This window comes from Taudactylus pleione, unplaced genomic scaffold (genome assembly GCF_031769625.1).
Source record: "Taudactylus pleione unplaced genomic scaffold, aTauple2 ptg000575l, whole genome shotgun sequence".
Taxonomy (NCBI): Eukaryota; Metazoa; Chordata; class Amphibia; order Anura; family Myobatrachidae; genus Taudactylus; species Taudactylus pleione.
In genome coordinates this window covers 1,843,269-1,860,103 of record NW_028284977.1, presented here as the reverse complement: position 1 = coordinate 1,860,103, position 16,835 = coordinate 1,843,269, and the positions used below count along the sequence as shown (strand labels likewise).

The following is a 16,835-nucleotide window of genomic DNA, read 5'->3' as shown; positions in this document are numbered from 1 at the left end:
ATATTAAACTGTTTTTCATCTCTAATATAGTTGTAATAAGGTCAGTTTTTTGATCTAGTGCCTACACACTGATGTGCTTTGCATTTTTTATTGCTTGATTATAATGTATGATTCCTTTTACTAGTGAATATTGAATTGCTTTTTTCACATGTATTTAGAGTGATTATCAGGTCTCTTTCAGATAGCACTCCATTCTGTGTTTTTTTTATATATTGATTGCTAGAGGGTCAGCTCCTCCAATTGTTAGCAGCAGTCTTTGAGGGCCTATTAAAAGGTATTCTAATATTGTTTCCATTTTTGTATTTTTCATTTAGTTTCTTCCATTACCTTATAGTGTCCCCGTTGTGTTTTTCTTTATGTTATTACTTTCTGGTTGTTGCTTGGGGACTGCTATTAGAAGATGTCTATATTAAAGTGCATTTCAGAATATCTACAAAGACAAAATAACTATATATGCAGTATTAATGTAGAGCCCAATTTAGGTATTCCGAATGATAATGCAGAGATGTATAAATTGTTTAACAAAATGGAGTCCCTTTGTATAACAGAAACCCATCATTGGTGGGACCAGCTATCCCTGCAGAAATACCTTGATAAGGATTTAATTCCATGTGGAATTTTTAAGACATCTTCTTTTAAGGAGGTTAAAAGCTTTACAGAAATTTGGGATAAAACACTCGATCAGTGTTCCAGAACACTAATGGAACTATTGACCACCAAAGTATTAGAGACACAAAAAGAAATAGAAGACATTCAGAGAGAACTCGGAAATTTTGAAAAATGTCCAGGATATATAGACAGAGATAGGAATATTAATCAAAAGGTAGATTTTGAAAAAAAACCTTATAGCAAGAAAAGAGAAGAAACTCCATAGAGATAGAGAAGACTATGATAATGATCAAGTCCATTCCTTCAATTGAAGGTTTAAGAAATCTTCAAATCATAGGACTCCAATCAAGTTTAGATTCAAAACACTGCCATCTATGAAATTCAGGAACAAAACCCATGCCAAACCAGGGAGGAATGATCGTAGTTTTTACACCAGATGAATTTCTCCAATAATAAATGAATATACTGATAATGACTTAACTAGGAATAATAGGTTCAGTGCTCTTCAGCATGTAAGTGCAGACACCCCAGACCCCATAGTAGGTATTAATGGAGAGAATTCTGAAACCAAACAACAAATTTTTTTAGGGAGAAAAAGGAGGACCAACCACACTCGGTCATCCCAAACACTAAGATAAAGGGACCCCTCTATAGATTGGAATGGAAAAAGATTAAGAGAAGAAGAGAGGAGTTAGAGAAGGCCTTGCCAAAAAGAAATCCAAACACAAATCTGAGGTGGAGATAGATAGTAAGGGAGTGTTTAATTTAGCAAGTAAAAAGTTTACAGCTGATTAAACTAAATAACTCAGTAAGGGTTTAAAATTTGCCCCATTATGAAACCTAACCTATTTGATCTGTTTATTGATTTAAATAAATTTGTAAGGACATTAATTTGCAAAAGGTATGTCGCACAAAAACGCTAAATCAAAAATATTGATGGATTTCCAATCATCCTGGATTCCGAGGATGTTGTACCACTTGGAATTTTGGAATCCCTTTTTGAGGAAAATAGTAACATCATAGAGAAGACTAAATTATACCATGTCTCTTCCCAGAGTAATAGTTTCAAAAACCCCTCAAACTTCTACCCCTTGCACTCCAGGGGCCCATATGTAGAGAATTTTTATTCGGCCACTATGGAGGACTTTAGGGATCTCTGCAGGAAAGTGGACATGAAGAAAAATAAAGATAATTTGACAAAGCAAGAAAGAATGGGTCTTAAAGAATTGACTGTTGACCACTCCATTGTGATCAAACAGGCAGATAATGGGGGGTGGCTTGTGACTCAGGACAGACAGGACTACTTACAAGAAGCCTACAGACAGGTGGATAACCTTGACTTTTATAAGAGACTCACTAAGGATCCCACTGAGTAATATAAAGTGGAAATGAAGAATTTGTTGGACCAAGCACTATTAGAAAATATTATAAATAAGGAGATATGGCAATTTTTGTTTATAACACATTCAGTGATCCATATCTATTACCACTTACTCAAGATACACAAAACCCTCACTTCACCTCCTGGGCGTCCCATTATTTTGGGTGTTGGGTCCCTTACCACAAACTTATTGATGTATGTTGATTCACACCTACAAGCACACATGATGTCTTTGCGATCTTATATCAAAGACACCAGATATTTTTTGGAAAAAATTAGGAATGTACCATGGAAATATACATACCCATTACTCACATGTGATGTTTAATCACTTTACACTAACATACAACATGACTTAGGTATTTCAGCAGTGAATTATTTCCTTTCTCAAGATCAAGGGCTAACAGAGACATTACAAGAGTTTATTTTGTCATCTATAAAGTTTATTTTGCTTTTGAGTCAGACTACTACTTACAGACACGTGGAAGTGCCATGGGAACCATGGTGGTTTGCTCCGAGTTTTGGCAATCTCCTCATGGGGCGTTTTGAAGAGTGCTACATTTGGGACGGTGACTTCGGGGAAAACCAGGATCTCTATGGCAGATATATAGATTATTTATTTTTCATTTGGTATGGGGATACACTTTCAGCCACTGACTTTGTTCACTATTTAAATAGGAATGACTTTGGTCTCAAATTCAATAGCACTTTGAGTAAACACACTATTAATTATTTGCACATCACAGTAAGTGTGTCAAATATGGCACTAGACACATCTACATATATTAAAGAAGTTGATTGTAGTAAGTATCTAAACTACACTAGTTGTCACCATTCAAGCTGGAAGAACAACATACATAAAGGACAGTTTATCCGTTTATGGAGAAACTGTTCCAATGAAGTGATGTTTACACAACACTCGCAAACTATGTATGGTGCATTTTTAGAGCAAGGTTATCCATCTGTCATTTTAGATGGAGCACTTGATCAAGTTAAACGGATAGAAAGTGACACATTATTAGCCCCAAGAGGCAGATATGATGATTCTAGAGGCCAACTACAACCTTCAGGTTATAAGGAGGAAAATAGATCCATGGCTTTTCTCACACAATTTAATTCATTGGACAATTAGATTAAAAAAATTATTACTAAGAACTCCTCTTTACTAAAAATGGATAGATTCCTAGCTCCCTCCATGTCTGAAACAACTAAAGTCGTTTTTAGATGGTCTAATACACTGAAACAGAAGCTAGCCCCAAGCAGACTGAAATATATCAATTTTAATGAGAGTCTCTCTGGACTATCCTGGTTACCACCTAAACCGAGTGTTTTTTTAAATGTGCATTTACCAAAAATGTTTGACATGCCAACATGTGGCACATAAGAGTACCACAGTGACCTCCTTTTTTACTGAAGAGTATTTCAAAATTGAAAAATTTCTAAACTGTAACTTCACTTATGCGATATATGTCTTACAATGTGGTTGCGGAATACAATATATTGGGTGTACCACACAGGCACTCAGCTCACCAGGGGCAGAACTATGGGAGACAATGGAGGCGCCTGCCGCCGGGCTCCAGCTCTGGAGGGGCACCTCCTCCATTGTCCACAACATATTCATCCCACTTAGGGCTGTAACTATGTAGCCGAAGTGTATCGTCATGGTCGCCCAATACATGGCACCCCTAACCCGGCACCTGAGAAGCCACCATACACTAGTGGTGAGCTCCATGTCAGACCATCAGCTGCTACTGTCGTCTTTCTATAGCCTGTCTGCATGCAAATTACTACATTACAGTGTCAGCGGCTGTGACGGGGGGGCACCAAATTATAACTTGTCTCCGGGCGTCTGGGAGGAACTTACGCCACTGCAGCTCACAATTTCTAGAACATAGGCATTATGAAGAACCTCACCAATCATAATGTACCTAGGCATTTTTCTTCCTGTCCTGAAGGTAGTATACAAAAATTTTAAATAACAGCCATTGAAGAGGTCAAAAATACCAACAGAAAAGGTGATAGATTCAAACATATTTGTAGGAAAGAAGCTTTCTGGATTTTCAAACATAACACACTTACTCCTAATGGCCTCAATGATACCATTGAACTTAATAATGTTTAGTCCTAGTTTCCACACAGTAGGACTCTATAGATCCTTACTTTTCCCTGTCTCTGCCCCCCCCACTATTGGGACACTGGTTGTTGATTATTAATTCTGATCTTTTAGACTAGACCACAGTTCCCTGTGGGTAATCTTATGGAAATCGTACTGATATGTCAGCACCTAGTTGCCTTTTTTGCATTCAAGATGTCCACCCTTTCTTGAATTCACAATGTCCAGTCTCCTAAGATAGTTCTGTCTCCCTCCAGCCAAGTTATTCTGGAGAGATGAATCCACCTCTAGTTAGGTCATCTAACCAAAAGTGTTATATACTTTTAGTGAATCAGGTCATTATACATTCTTATTACGATTCTCAATCTGATCACTGTACATTGGTTCACAGATTACAGCTATAGTCCGGAAGTCTGACTGATCTTTAGATACCTGTGATCATTTTGGATCTATGTATGATTTAAAGCAACTAAATCTGATATGGAAATACAATTTGATATTAACAAATGAGTATAATTTTCAAAATAATCTACTGTAAAAGGGAACACAGGCATTGCTATGTTTTATACCCAGACACTATGATGACTACTGTTATTACCATTACGATTATTTTTATTATAATTATGATGAATTGTATTCGAACATGTATGTATGTGTTAGTGCATATATATACATGTATTGTACTGTTCTGTATGTTTTTTTTCTCACTACTAAAAGAGTAATTATTTTTAACTATTTTTGTGTTATAATATGATCATATCCTTCTAAACAGAATAATTATTCTGAGTGATAAATTAATATTTATACTGTCTTTATTGTTTCTATTTTTTATTTTTATTTTTTTTTCACTACTAAGAGAGCAACTATTTTTAACTATGTTGGTGTTATAATATGAACATACTTTTCCAAACAGAATAAGTATTCTGAGTGATTAATTAATTTTGTCTGGTATTATATAGACTCTTAGAAGATGGTTAAGTTTTTTATATTTGCGGGAATGACACTTGTTAAGTAAGGAATAATAGTTAATAATTCCCCATTTTTATAATGTATATATACTGAGTTTTGTTAATTTTGTCCACTATAATTATTACTATTGGTAAGATAATCTATATATACGAATAATAACAACAATAAGTTTTAAGTTTTCTTTCTCTAAACTATGTAAATCGGATTAAAGGTGTCTACATACTAATTAAGTCCTATTGCTCAGTAAGAATAGAACTTAGGTGAGGATGATCTAATCTGATTGGACGTCTGAGGTTTTTAAGCTAATGGATCCACTAACGGGGGAGATTGTTTTTGAGGAAATGGCAAGTACCCAGAAATGCATCAAGCCTACCCCACATGATTCCTGATGCACAGCTGAGCCTTGTGAGAACACCACTCAGTATACCGCACCACCCACTGGCTGCCGATACACACTGCAGAAACTTCCAGCTGAGCCCTAGGTGAAGAACACCTTGCATACAACACATTATAGCCGTCAGCTGGCTCATACTGCAGAGGTCTTCCACTCAAATACACCAAGGAAACACCAAGGGCAAGCGGTCACAGACATGACTGCACTCATAAAGGACTAGCCCCGCAGTAGCCGATGATAGCAGAATCGGAGTGTTTAAGGTAACACACGTCACTGCGTTATGAGTATTATTTAAGTCTGTGCCACAAAAAGCCCAGGTGTCATCAATTTTATATGGAAATTGGGACCTTTTCTGTGCAGATGTTTTTTCCTCAAACCAATGTGAACCTCCACCCGCTAAGTACAGTACTACTGGGCACCCATGCATGTCAGGCTACAGAAGATGCCTGGACTCTGGCCTTCCCCTGAGATTCCCCCCACCTCCAAACTTTCATGTCCAGCTGTCGCTTAATGACGTCAATATATGGCCGCATCATAATGCCTTTCTGCAATGACGCGGCTGCAGTGACTATCTGACTGAGCAGCATAGTGCAGTGCCACCTGGGAGGCAGTGCTGCTGGTCGGGCCTACGGACATCCAGACTGGCCCATCTGGCCATCGGTCCAGCCCTGGTGACAGATGTAATTATGTGTATGCACACTCAGCAACTTTGCACACTCACTGCAGTATACAAATCCCTCTAGGTACACCCATATTTCCTGTTGGCTTTGTAAAAATGTCCATAAGCTTCTTGACCCATTTTGCATCCCTCACATTGAAAGGATACCTCTTCTCACTCCTGCTTGGCAGATAGATTGCTCTCCTTGCCCAGTGTTTACGCAATCAATACCCTTCTATCCGAGTGGCAGCTGGGGACTGATTCAGCAAGGAACGCAAGTTTGCACACGCACGCACGAACCCAAACGCTGCTAAATGATGCAAACAAATGCAATGACACTGGAGCACAATAAGCAGATGCCCAGCACTATATAATGCCATCTACTACCCTTTACTCACATCAGCAATACCTCGCAACACCGCGCAAACATTGAGAACAATCAGACACATACGCACAATAGTGGTTGACTCGACCTCACTCACAAATTGCTAAACTCCATGTGCACATCTACAGCTCAGGCTGTGTATACTGTCGCGGGTGCTAAATTATGCAGGCACCGGTAATGGCGTTCAAACGCACTGGCATACCTGTGTTCAGCCAACCCCTCCCGGCCACCACCCCAACTGTCATTTCCTGTAAATCACTGCATGCTGCTATCCAATCATAGTGGCTGGTTCGTGCACATGCACAGTGCAAAATAATCGAGCGGGTGTGTGCGAATTTGAAATTGCGTTCCTTGCTGAATCAGGCCCTAAATGCGATAAATAGTGAGCACCACCTTCACAATTCATTTGTTTTTCTGTGCACTGTGATAGAGGCACTGGTAAAGTGCTAAATTACATATGTTTGTTCACAGTTTCTGACCTATGTGTTCTAAACCCCCAGGGAATGTCTGTGTCTGCTTGATTAGAGTTTGGGCTATGAGTAAAAGCTCGATAATGGGTCCTGGGGGTGTGGATGTGAGAGAGAAGAGAGGGCTCCATCCGCAAGTCCGGTTTAGGTGTTGAGGCCTTCAGTCTGAGAGCAGGCTAATTAATGCCTGCAGCTGTGAGAGGCTCATAAAATCTGTGTCATGGTTTGGCTGAGTGTCTCATACCTGGAAGAGCAGGCAGTCAGGCTTGTTCAGAGAAACTGTGATGTACTACTTGTAAGCAGTGTGCATCTGTCTATGTTTGCGGTGAGGACTGTATGATCTACTATTTTAACAGAGGGAACTTATTGTTTAGTTAGTACCCAGAGGGTCTAGGATTAATTTGTATGGTTTCCATTTTTATACTGCACAATAAAAACTAGCTTTGGGTAGCTTGCATGAAAACCCTGGACTAATGTGCAAACTCCTGGCTGCTGTGTGTTTGGAGGTGTCAATATACCCCAGGAGAGGGACCTCCTACCCTGATCATATTACAACACTATATAAGACACAAATTATCCAGTGGTGAGAATATTGTATCAATATATCCTTTCATTGGAGTCAGAGGACATGGAGACAATATCATATTTACATTTCAATTAGAGCTAAAAGAGGCTCTCATCAGCATAAATGTACAATTAGTTTATCATAGAAAATACATCAGGTACCACATAATGGAATCAATGTTCTCAGTATAGGAGGTATATTTACTAAGGTGCCGTTTTTTAGAAGTGGAGATGTTTCCCATAGCAACCAATCAGATTCTAATTGACATTTATCTAGCACTTTATAGACAATGTTGCCTACTCGCTTCATAAACAAAAATACACAGTTTAATCAAAGTTAGTTAAAATAAAGACACAGTAGCAGATTATTTGAATATACTGTATGTTGCCCAATAACACGCTCCTATGTAGTCTGTAGTCAGGACAGTTCTCTATTGTAGCTAGATGACACCATATGCTTAATGCCAGAGATACAGTATTGTCCATAGACTAAACATATAACAAAGAGTTCATACACATTAATAGTTATAATAATGTTTTACTTTAGAAGGTTTTCCTATTGAGTTATATAATTCTTCATATATGGGATAATAATAGAACAAAGTTCTGTACGTTGAGCTAGTAACTAAAATATGATTGGTACCAATGTTAGTTAATGTCTCCAATGTGTGTAGGTGATGAATAGTACATACATGTGGCCGTTACATTCTACTGTGTCCTCTCTTCCATCTTCTTTCCCCCTGACCTCCTTTAGTAGATGATAAAGAAGTACTATGACTGTCAGCACTAATACTGAGCTGCTTCTGCTCTTCTATCAACTGATCCAAGATTGGTTTTATGTTACACACTATGACAGGTGTAAGGTTAATGTATCTGGGCTTAGTATAAGTGATTGTAGTACAATGAGACAGGGAAATGAGAGACTGTTACCTTTACCATGTAGTTAAAGACTGGAGATTTTTGTGGACACTGCTTAAGGATTTTCGCCATGCAGATGGTGGGCACACATCATCCCACCCCCACTAAGTACTAAGGGTACAAGCAAAAATGTGCCAGAATCCTGTGGTCAGGGCATCCTAACCAGGACTTTAGATGGGTTTAGCTGTTTTACATGGTAAAAACAGGTCTAATAAGGTGTGAAGAGGGCGATGATTAATGAGTGCCCAGAACGATTAAATTGCAAAACAGGGTGCTCATTAATGATTGCTGACCATGCAACAATAGAGTCGCCCCCTTTGTCCAAATGGTGCCCTGATAACATCCTAATGGCAATTTTCTTAGCGCTGCTACTGTGAGATACAAGCTTGGCAGGAAGACCTGAGCCTGGAAAACAGAACCGCACATGTGTAATTATTACTGGCTTGTTGTCTGTGATATTTGCTGTATTTATTTCCATGTAATATGTAAGTCCATTGCACAGACTATTTCATCTACTATACTCGTGGTTATATCTCTGAGTGCCTACAATAACTATAAGCTGTTCTAGTGTAGATTTCCAGTTACCCATGCTGGCAATGTGTGTCTCTGTGTATAGTGAGAGTACTGGGAGCCACTTACCTGTGGGTACCGGTACAGACTCAGTAACTGGGCCATCGCATGACTTGTATGGAAACCAGAATCACCGACAAATCCGGCTACTTCCCCGTGTTCCCTACAGGAATAATTAGGAGCCTCCTTCCTTTCTCCAGACAATATCTGCAGGACATAGCTTAAGGATTTCTTTGGATCCCCACAAGTGTTATATATGTGATAGCCCAGAGTAACATTGGGGAGAAGGTCGGGGTCCTTGTTAATTTCATCAACAGCAAAGATAAATGCCAGGATGCTCCTGTACTCTTCAATGTTAATGCTGCAAATTGTTAGAATATTAGCAATGATGTAATTCCATTATATTATATCTTATACCCAATTTTGAAACTTTGCAATACATAAACTCTTTTCCTTTAGCTGGCACATGAGGCATAGCACTTAGCAGTGACATGCGGTGAGGTAAATGGCAGGGGAGGCATTGGCAATGATGTGTGGTGAGGTACATGGCTGTGGAGGCACTGGCAGTGACGTACACTGAGGAAAATGGCTGGGGAGGCACTAGCAGTGACGTGCGGTGAGGTACATGGCTGGGGAGGCACTGGCAGTGACGTGCACTGAGGTAAATGGCTGGTGAGGCACTAACAGTGATGTGAAGTGAGGTAAATGGCTGGGGAGGCACTGGCAGTGATATGCAGTGAGGTAAATAGCTGGGGAGGCACTGGAAGTGACGTGCGGTGAGGTAAATGGCTGGGGAGGCACTGGCAGTGACGAGCAGTGAAGTAAATGGCTGGGGAGGCACTGGCAGTGACATGCAGTGAGGTAAATGGCTGGGGAGGCACTGGCAGTGACGTGTGGTGAGGTAAATGGCTGGGGAGGCACTGGTAGTGATGAGCCGTGAGGTAAATAGATGGGGAGGCACTGGCTAGTAATAGGACCAGATGTACAGATACATATATGTGAACATTGTACAAAGGTGCAGCAGTATAAAGTGCTGGAAATCTGTTGAGTTTTGATCGGGGATGTGCAGAAAATGTACATAAGGGAGGCAGTGCCTCACCTGCCATACACTTTTTACTCCAGAGTTTTGACTATAAAAATTATTGGAATAATACAAAGAAGATATTTAAAATATTTTCTTTAAAATTTGGTTAGAATTTTTATACTAAAAACTGTGGAGTATACCATAGCTCTGCCTCACCTGCCTCACCTAACCGTACATGACTGGCACTTAGCTCTGCCTCAACTAACCGTACATGACTGGCACTTAGCTCTGCCTCACCTGCCTCACCTAACCGTACATGACTGGCACTTAGCACTGCCTCACCTGACCGCACATCACTGGCACTTAGCACTGCCTCACCTGACCGCACATCACTGGCACTTAGCACTGCCTCACATGACCACACATCACTGGCACTTAGCACTGCCTCACCTACCAACCTAACCGCACATCACTGGCACTTAGCACTGCCTCACCTGCCTGCACATCACTGGCACTTAGCACTGCCTCACCTAACCGCACATCACTGGCACTTAGCACTGACTCACCTGACCGCACATCACTGGCACTTATCACTGCCTCACCTTCCTCACTTGCCCACACATCACTGGCACTTAGCACTGCCTCACCTGACCACACATCACAGGCACTTAGCATTGCCTCACCTTCCTCACCTGACTGCACAACACTGGCACTTAGCACTGCATCACTTGCCTCACCTGACTGCACATCACTTGCACTTAGCACTGACTCACCAGACCACACATCACTGGCACTTAGCACTGCCTCACCTTCCTCACCTGACCAAACTGGCACTTAGCACTGCCTCACCTGACCGCACATCACTGGCACTTAGCACTGCCTCACCTGTCTCAACTGACTGCACATCACTGGCACTTAGCACTGCATCACCTGACTGCACATCACTGGCACTTAGCACTGACTCACCTGACCGCACATCACTGGCACTTAGCACTGCCTCACCTTCCTCACCTGACCAAACTGGCACTTAGCACTGCCTCACCTGACCACACATTACTGGCACTTAGCATTGCCTCACCTTCCTCACCTGACTGCACAACACTGGCACTTAGCACTGCATCACTTGCCTCACCTGACTGCACATCACTGGCACTTAGCACTGACTCACCAGACCGCACATCACTGGCACTTAGCACTGCCTCACCTTCCTCACCTGACCAAACTGGCACTTAGCACTGCCTCACCTGACCGCACATCACTGGCACTTAGCACTGCCTCACCTGTCTCAACTGACTGCACATCACTGGCACTTTGCACTGCATCACCTGACCGCACATCACTGGCACTCAGCACTGCCTCACCATCCTCACCTGACTGCACAACACTGGCACTTAGCACTGCCTCACCTGCCTCACCTGACTGCACATCACTGGCACTTAGCACTGACTCACCTGACCACACATCACTGGCACTTAGCACTGCCTCACCTTCCTCACCTGACCAAACTGGCACTTAGCACTGCCTCACCTGACCGCACATTACTGGCACTTAGCACTGCCTCACCTGCCTCAACTAATTGCACATCACTGGCACTTAGCACTGCATCACTTGCCTCACCTGACTGCACATCACTGGCACTTAGCACTGACTCACCAGACCGCACATCACTGGCACTTAGCACTGCCTCACCTGACCGCACATCACTGGCACTTAGCACCACCTCACCTTCCTCACCTAACCACACATCACTGGCACTTAGCACCACCTCACCTGCCTCATCTAATCACACATCACTGGCACTTAGCACCACCTCACCTGCCTCATCTAATTACACATCACTGGCACTTAGCACTGCCTCACCTGACCACACATCACTTGTACTTAGCACTGCCTCACCTATCTGCACAACACTGGCACTTAGCACTGCCTCACCTGTCCACACATCACTGGCACTTAGCACTTCCTCACCTACCTTAACTAACCGCACATTATTATTATTACTATTATTATCATTTATTTATATGTCGCCACAAGTGTACCGCAGCGCCTTACAAAGTACATAGACAAAAAAGTAACCATTGACTTACAATACATTACAATACAATACAGGACATGGATAAACATTGCTATATTAGCGACCTTAACGCCCACATAAGCAGCCAAGTGTTAGTTGCCCTAGTGGGGAGTAAGAGATAAATTACATTAGGAAGAAAAAAGAAAAAGAGTTTCACACCTTGGGCACTGTACTATGTAGCTGCTGGGATAGGGTGGTGTACTAATTCACTAATTAGTTTTCCATATACATAAACCATAAAATACAACCTTATAATCCAACAAGCGCTGGATTATAAGGTTGTATTTTATGGTTTATACATTAGGGAGAAGTACAAGAGGGTAGAGGGCCCTGCTCGAAAGAGCTTACATTCTTTAAGGGAGGGGAAGACAAACAGGAGTGACATAGAATGGGGAGGGCGGGGAGAAAGGAAGATGTAGCAACAAGTTAGGATGAGAGCTGGAAGGCTTTGATGAAGTAGTGGGTCTTAAGAGCTTGTTTGAAAGATTGTAGAGAGGTGCAGAGGGAGAGGGAGGGAGTTTCAAAGGTGAGGAGCAGCACGGGCAAAATCTTGGAGGCGCGAGTGGGAGGAAGTAATCAATTGGCATGAAAGGCAGTGTGTAATAAGTAAACGAAGAGGGTGAACAGAAGAGTGAAGGGAGATGAGATCAGAGATGTAAATGGGAAAGGAATGGATGAGGGCTTTGTCAGTCAGTGTGAGAGCCTAGAATTGGGTTCTAAAAGGAAATGAGAGCCAGTGGAGGGCTTGCAAAAGAGGGTAGGCAGATGTAGAGCATTTGGAGAGAAAGATTAGCCAAGCAGTAGCATAGAGCACAGACTGGAGAGGAGAGAGATGGTATTTTGGGAGGCAAGCGAGGAGAAGGTTACAATAGTCCAATCTGGACATGACTAGTGAATGTACAAGGGTTTTGGTAGCATCCTGGGTGAGAAAGGGTCTGATCTTGGAAATATTCTTGAGATGGAAACAACAGGACTACGAGAGGTTCTGAATATGTGGTTTGAAGGAGAGGGAAGAGTCCAGGATGACTCCAAGACAAAGCACTTTGAGACTAGATGAGATAGTAATGTCATCTATTAATAAAGAAATAGTGGGACATGATGTTATGTGGGAGGGTGGGAAGACTATCAGCTCAGTCTTAGACATGTTAAGTTTGAGAAATCGCTGGGACATCCAGGAAGAGATAGCAGAGAGACAGTTAGAGATACGAGTCAGTAGAGAGGGGGAAAGATCTGGTGAGGAAAGGTAGATCTGAGTATCATCAGCATAGAGATGATAATGCAGGTCAAAAGAGCTGATGAGTTTACCTAGAGATGACGTATAGAGAGAGAATAGGAGAGGTCCAAGAACAGAACCTTGGGGAACACCTACTGTAAGAGGCTGTGGTGGGGAGGAGTCACCATGAGATGAAACAGAAAAGTAATGGTCAGAGAGGTAGGAGGACAGCAAGGAGAGAGTAGTGTCACGTAGATCAATGGAGTGAAGGATATGCAGCAGTAGAGGGTGGTCCACAGTGTCAAAAGCAGCAGAGAGGTCAAGGAGAATGAGCAGGGAGTTGTGGCTCTTGAATTTGGCAGCAAGGAGGTCGTTGCTGACTTTTGTGAGGGTAGTTTCAGTGGAGTGAAGAGAACGGAAGCCAGACTGAAAAGGGTCAAGGAGGGAGTGGGAGGAAAGAATGGTGGTGAGGTGGTTGTAAACAATACGCTCAAGGAGTTTGGAAGCAAAAGGAAGGATAGAGAAGGGACGGTAGTAAGAATGAATATTAGGATCAAGGTTAGGTTTTTTAAGAATGGGGGAGACATGGGCATGCTTGAATGCAGAAGGAACTGTGCCAGAAGAGAGGAAGAGATTTTGGAGGTGGGCAAGATGGGAGCAGGCAAAAGGAGAGAGGTAGCGGAGGAGGTGGGAGGGGATAGGGTTGAGGGGAGAGGTGGAAGGGGAGGAGGACTGGATAAGGGCCTTAACTTCCTCTCCAGTCACAGGGGAGAAGGATGTCAGAGTCTGTAAAATGGATGGGGAGGGGTGATCCAGGAAAGGAGGAAGTGGAGAGCTGGGGGACTGGTTGGATATGATGTACTGATGTATGGAATCAATTTTAGATGTGAAACAGGTAGCAAATTCAGTGGCAGAGAGCAAGGAGGGGAGACAAGGAGGGGGTGGGCAGAGGAGGGAGTTGAAGGTGGAAAAGAGACGCTGGGGATTTGAGGACAGGGAGGAGATGAGATTCTTGAAATATAATATGACTGTTTAGAGAGGGAAAGGGCAGCACTGTAGGATGACAGCATGAATTTGAAATGGAGAAAATCTGCCTGAGAGCGTGATCTTCTCCACTGCTGCTCGGCGGTTCATGAACATTTTTGCAGGTATCTAGTGCATTTGGAATGCCAGGGTTGAGGTGTGGATTTGCGAGGGTGAGTAGTGATCGCCAGAGCAATAGAGTCAAAAGCAGAAGTTTGGGAGGCATTATATTGGGAAGCAGCTTGTTCAGCGCAGGAGAAAGAGAGGATAGGGGAGAGAAGTGAGTCAAGTATGGAAGAAAAGAAGGCAGTGTCAATAGCTTCAATGATACGCTTAGTGATGATGGCTTTCAGAGGTAGTGGAGGGGAAGGAGAGAGGGATAGGTTAAAAGAGAGGAGGTGATGGTCAGAGAGGGGGAATGGGGAATTGGAGTAGGCAGAAATATCACAACGGTGAGTGAATACCAGATCAAACAAATGCCCTCTCGCATGGGAGGGTGAGGAGGTCCATTGGGGGAATGCAAATGAGGAAGTGTGGGTGAGTAGTTAGGAGGGAGCAGATTCTGTGGGGATATCAATAGGAATATTGAAGTCACTGAGGATAATAGAGGGAAGGTCTAAGGAGAGAAATTGAGTGAGCCAGGAAGCAAAGTTGTCAAGGAACTTGGAGAAAGAACCGGGGGACGGTAGATGACAGCTACTCTGAGGTGTACTGGTTGGAAGAGGCATATAGCATGAACTTCAAATGTGGAGAATGTAAGGGATGGTTCTGATGGTATATGTTGGTATGAGCAACCAGGGAATAGAAGGATCCCAACACCACCACCACATCACTGGCACTTAGCACTGGCTCACCTGCTTCACCTAACCACACATCACCGGTACTTAGCACTGCCTCACCAGCCTCACCTAACCGCACATCACTGGCAATTAGTACTGCCTCACCTACCTCACCTGACTGCACATCACTGGCACTTAGATCTGCCTCCTAGATGTGCCACTTAGCTGCCGTTCCCTTCCCTGATTACCCTGCATGTAGGGATGTTCACCAATGGTGCAAACCATGACACCACTAATTGGGGCCATCGATGGATAACTATTTAATAACCATATAAAATATAGTATAAAGGAGAAATGCTGGAGCACATCTTACAGCATAGAGCTATCAGGAGGATCTCATCGAGTAACCTTCATAATACAATAAGATGGATTATGTGTGTCTCTCTATTTGTCCACTCTGGGGCAGGATTCTGAATCAGACACAACATAGATACTCACACCCCATCGTATGTGCATATAGAGCCGCAGGAATAATATTGGGCATGTTATAGGATTGTCACATAACTAATTAATTACTCAAATGCTTAATTGCATACATTGGAGGCCATACTCTCATGGAGATCCTGTAGCGAGCATGGGGCTGGTGGAAGTGCTGGTGGTGGATCCGATGGCTTACTTACCGGCTTTCCAAATATCCTCTCTGGGAGCAGCTAGAAAAGGAGATGCTGGTGTCTGCATTGGAGGGTGGGGCCAGACTGCCAAAATCATTAGGCCCCACCCCTTTTATCAGGAAAACACGATTCATGGGTCTGTGAAGAGTAGCAATGGCTATATGGTGTGATTCCCGATATTTAGCTTCACCCCCTCCTTACACACCCACAAATTTCCCACAAAATTTCCCCATCCTGCCCACTTTACTAGAAATAGGGAGATCTGCCTAATCTTTCGGGCCTACCAGAAAAATCAGGAGCCTCAAGCAACTTCCAGGAGAGAAAATATCTGATAGTTGTGATGGGACACATAGAAAACTAAGTAACCCAATCATTGTACAGATTCACCGATGTTTCCTGCTAATGTCTCATCATATATACCTGTCACTGATCATTATACAGTGTGTGTTACACAGCGTGTGTGATATATACAGCAATGTGTGACACTATCACCTGTTATTACACCATAACCCTCTCATGTACAGACCACAGTCATTATAGTGTAATACTCACTCCAGATCTATCAGGCTGCACCGATGTTCCCTGCTAATGTCTCATCATATATACCTGTCACTGATCATTATACAGTGTGTGTTACACAGCGTGTGTGATATATACAGCAATATGTGAAACTATCACCTGTTATTACACCATAACCCTCTCATGTACAGACCACGGTCATTATAGTGTAATACTCACTCCAGATCTATCAGGCTGCACCGATGTTCCCTGCTAATGTCTCATCATATATACCTGTCACTGATCATTATACAATGTGTGTTACACAGCGTGTGTGATATATATACAGCAATGTGTGACACTATTACCTGTTATTACACCATAACCCTCTCATGTACAGACCACAGTCATTATAGTGTAATACTCACTCCAGATTTATCAGGCTGCACCGATGTTCCCTGCTAATGTCTCATCATATATACCTGTCACTGATCATTATACAATGTGTGTTACACAGCGTGTGTG

General features: G+C 42.5%; 1 protein-coding gene across 1 annotated transcript in view; it reads right to left on the bottom strand.

Annotated features, from left to right (window-relative positions):
- Positions 1-15,946, bottom strand: part of LOC148481534 (vomeronasal type-2 receptor 26-like) — an 85,508-nt gene extending 69,562 nt beyond the window's left edge. Inside the window, exons 1-2 of the mRNA XM_088453292.1 lie at positions 15,822-15,946; positions 9,098-9,389 (exon numbers count right to left, since the gene is read on the bottom strand). Of these exons, the coding sequence (XP_088309418.1) occupies positions 9,098-9,389; positions 15,822-15,946 (417 nt within the window). The remainder of the gene's footprint in view (positions 1-9,097; positions 9,390-15,821) is intronic.
- Between the last annotated feature and the right edge of the window lie 889 nt (positions 15,947-16,835).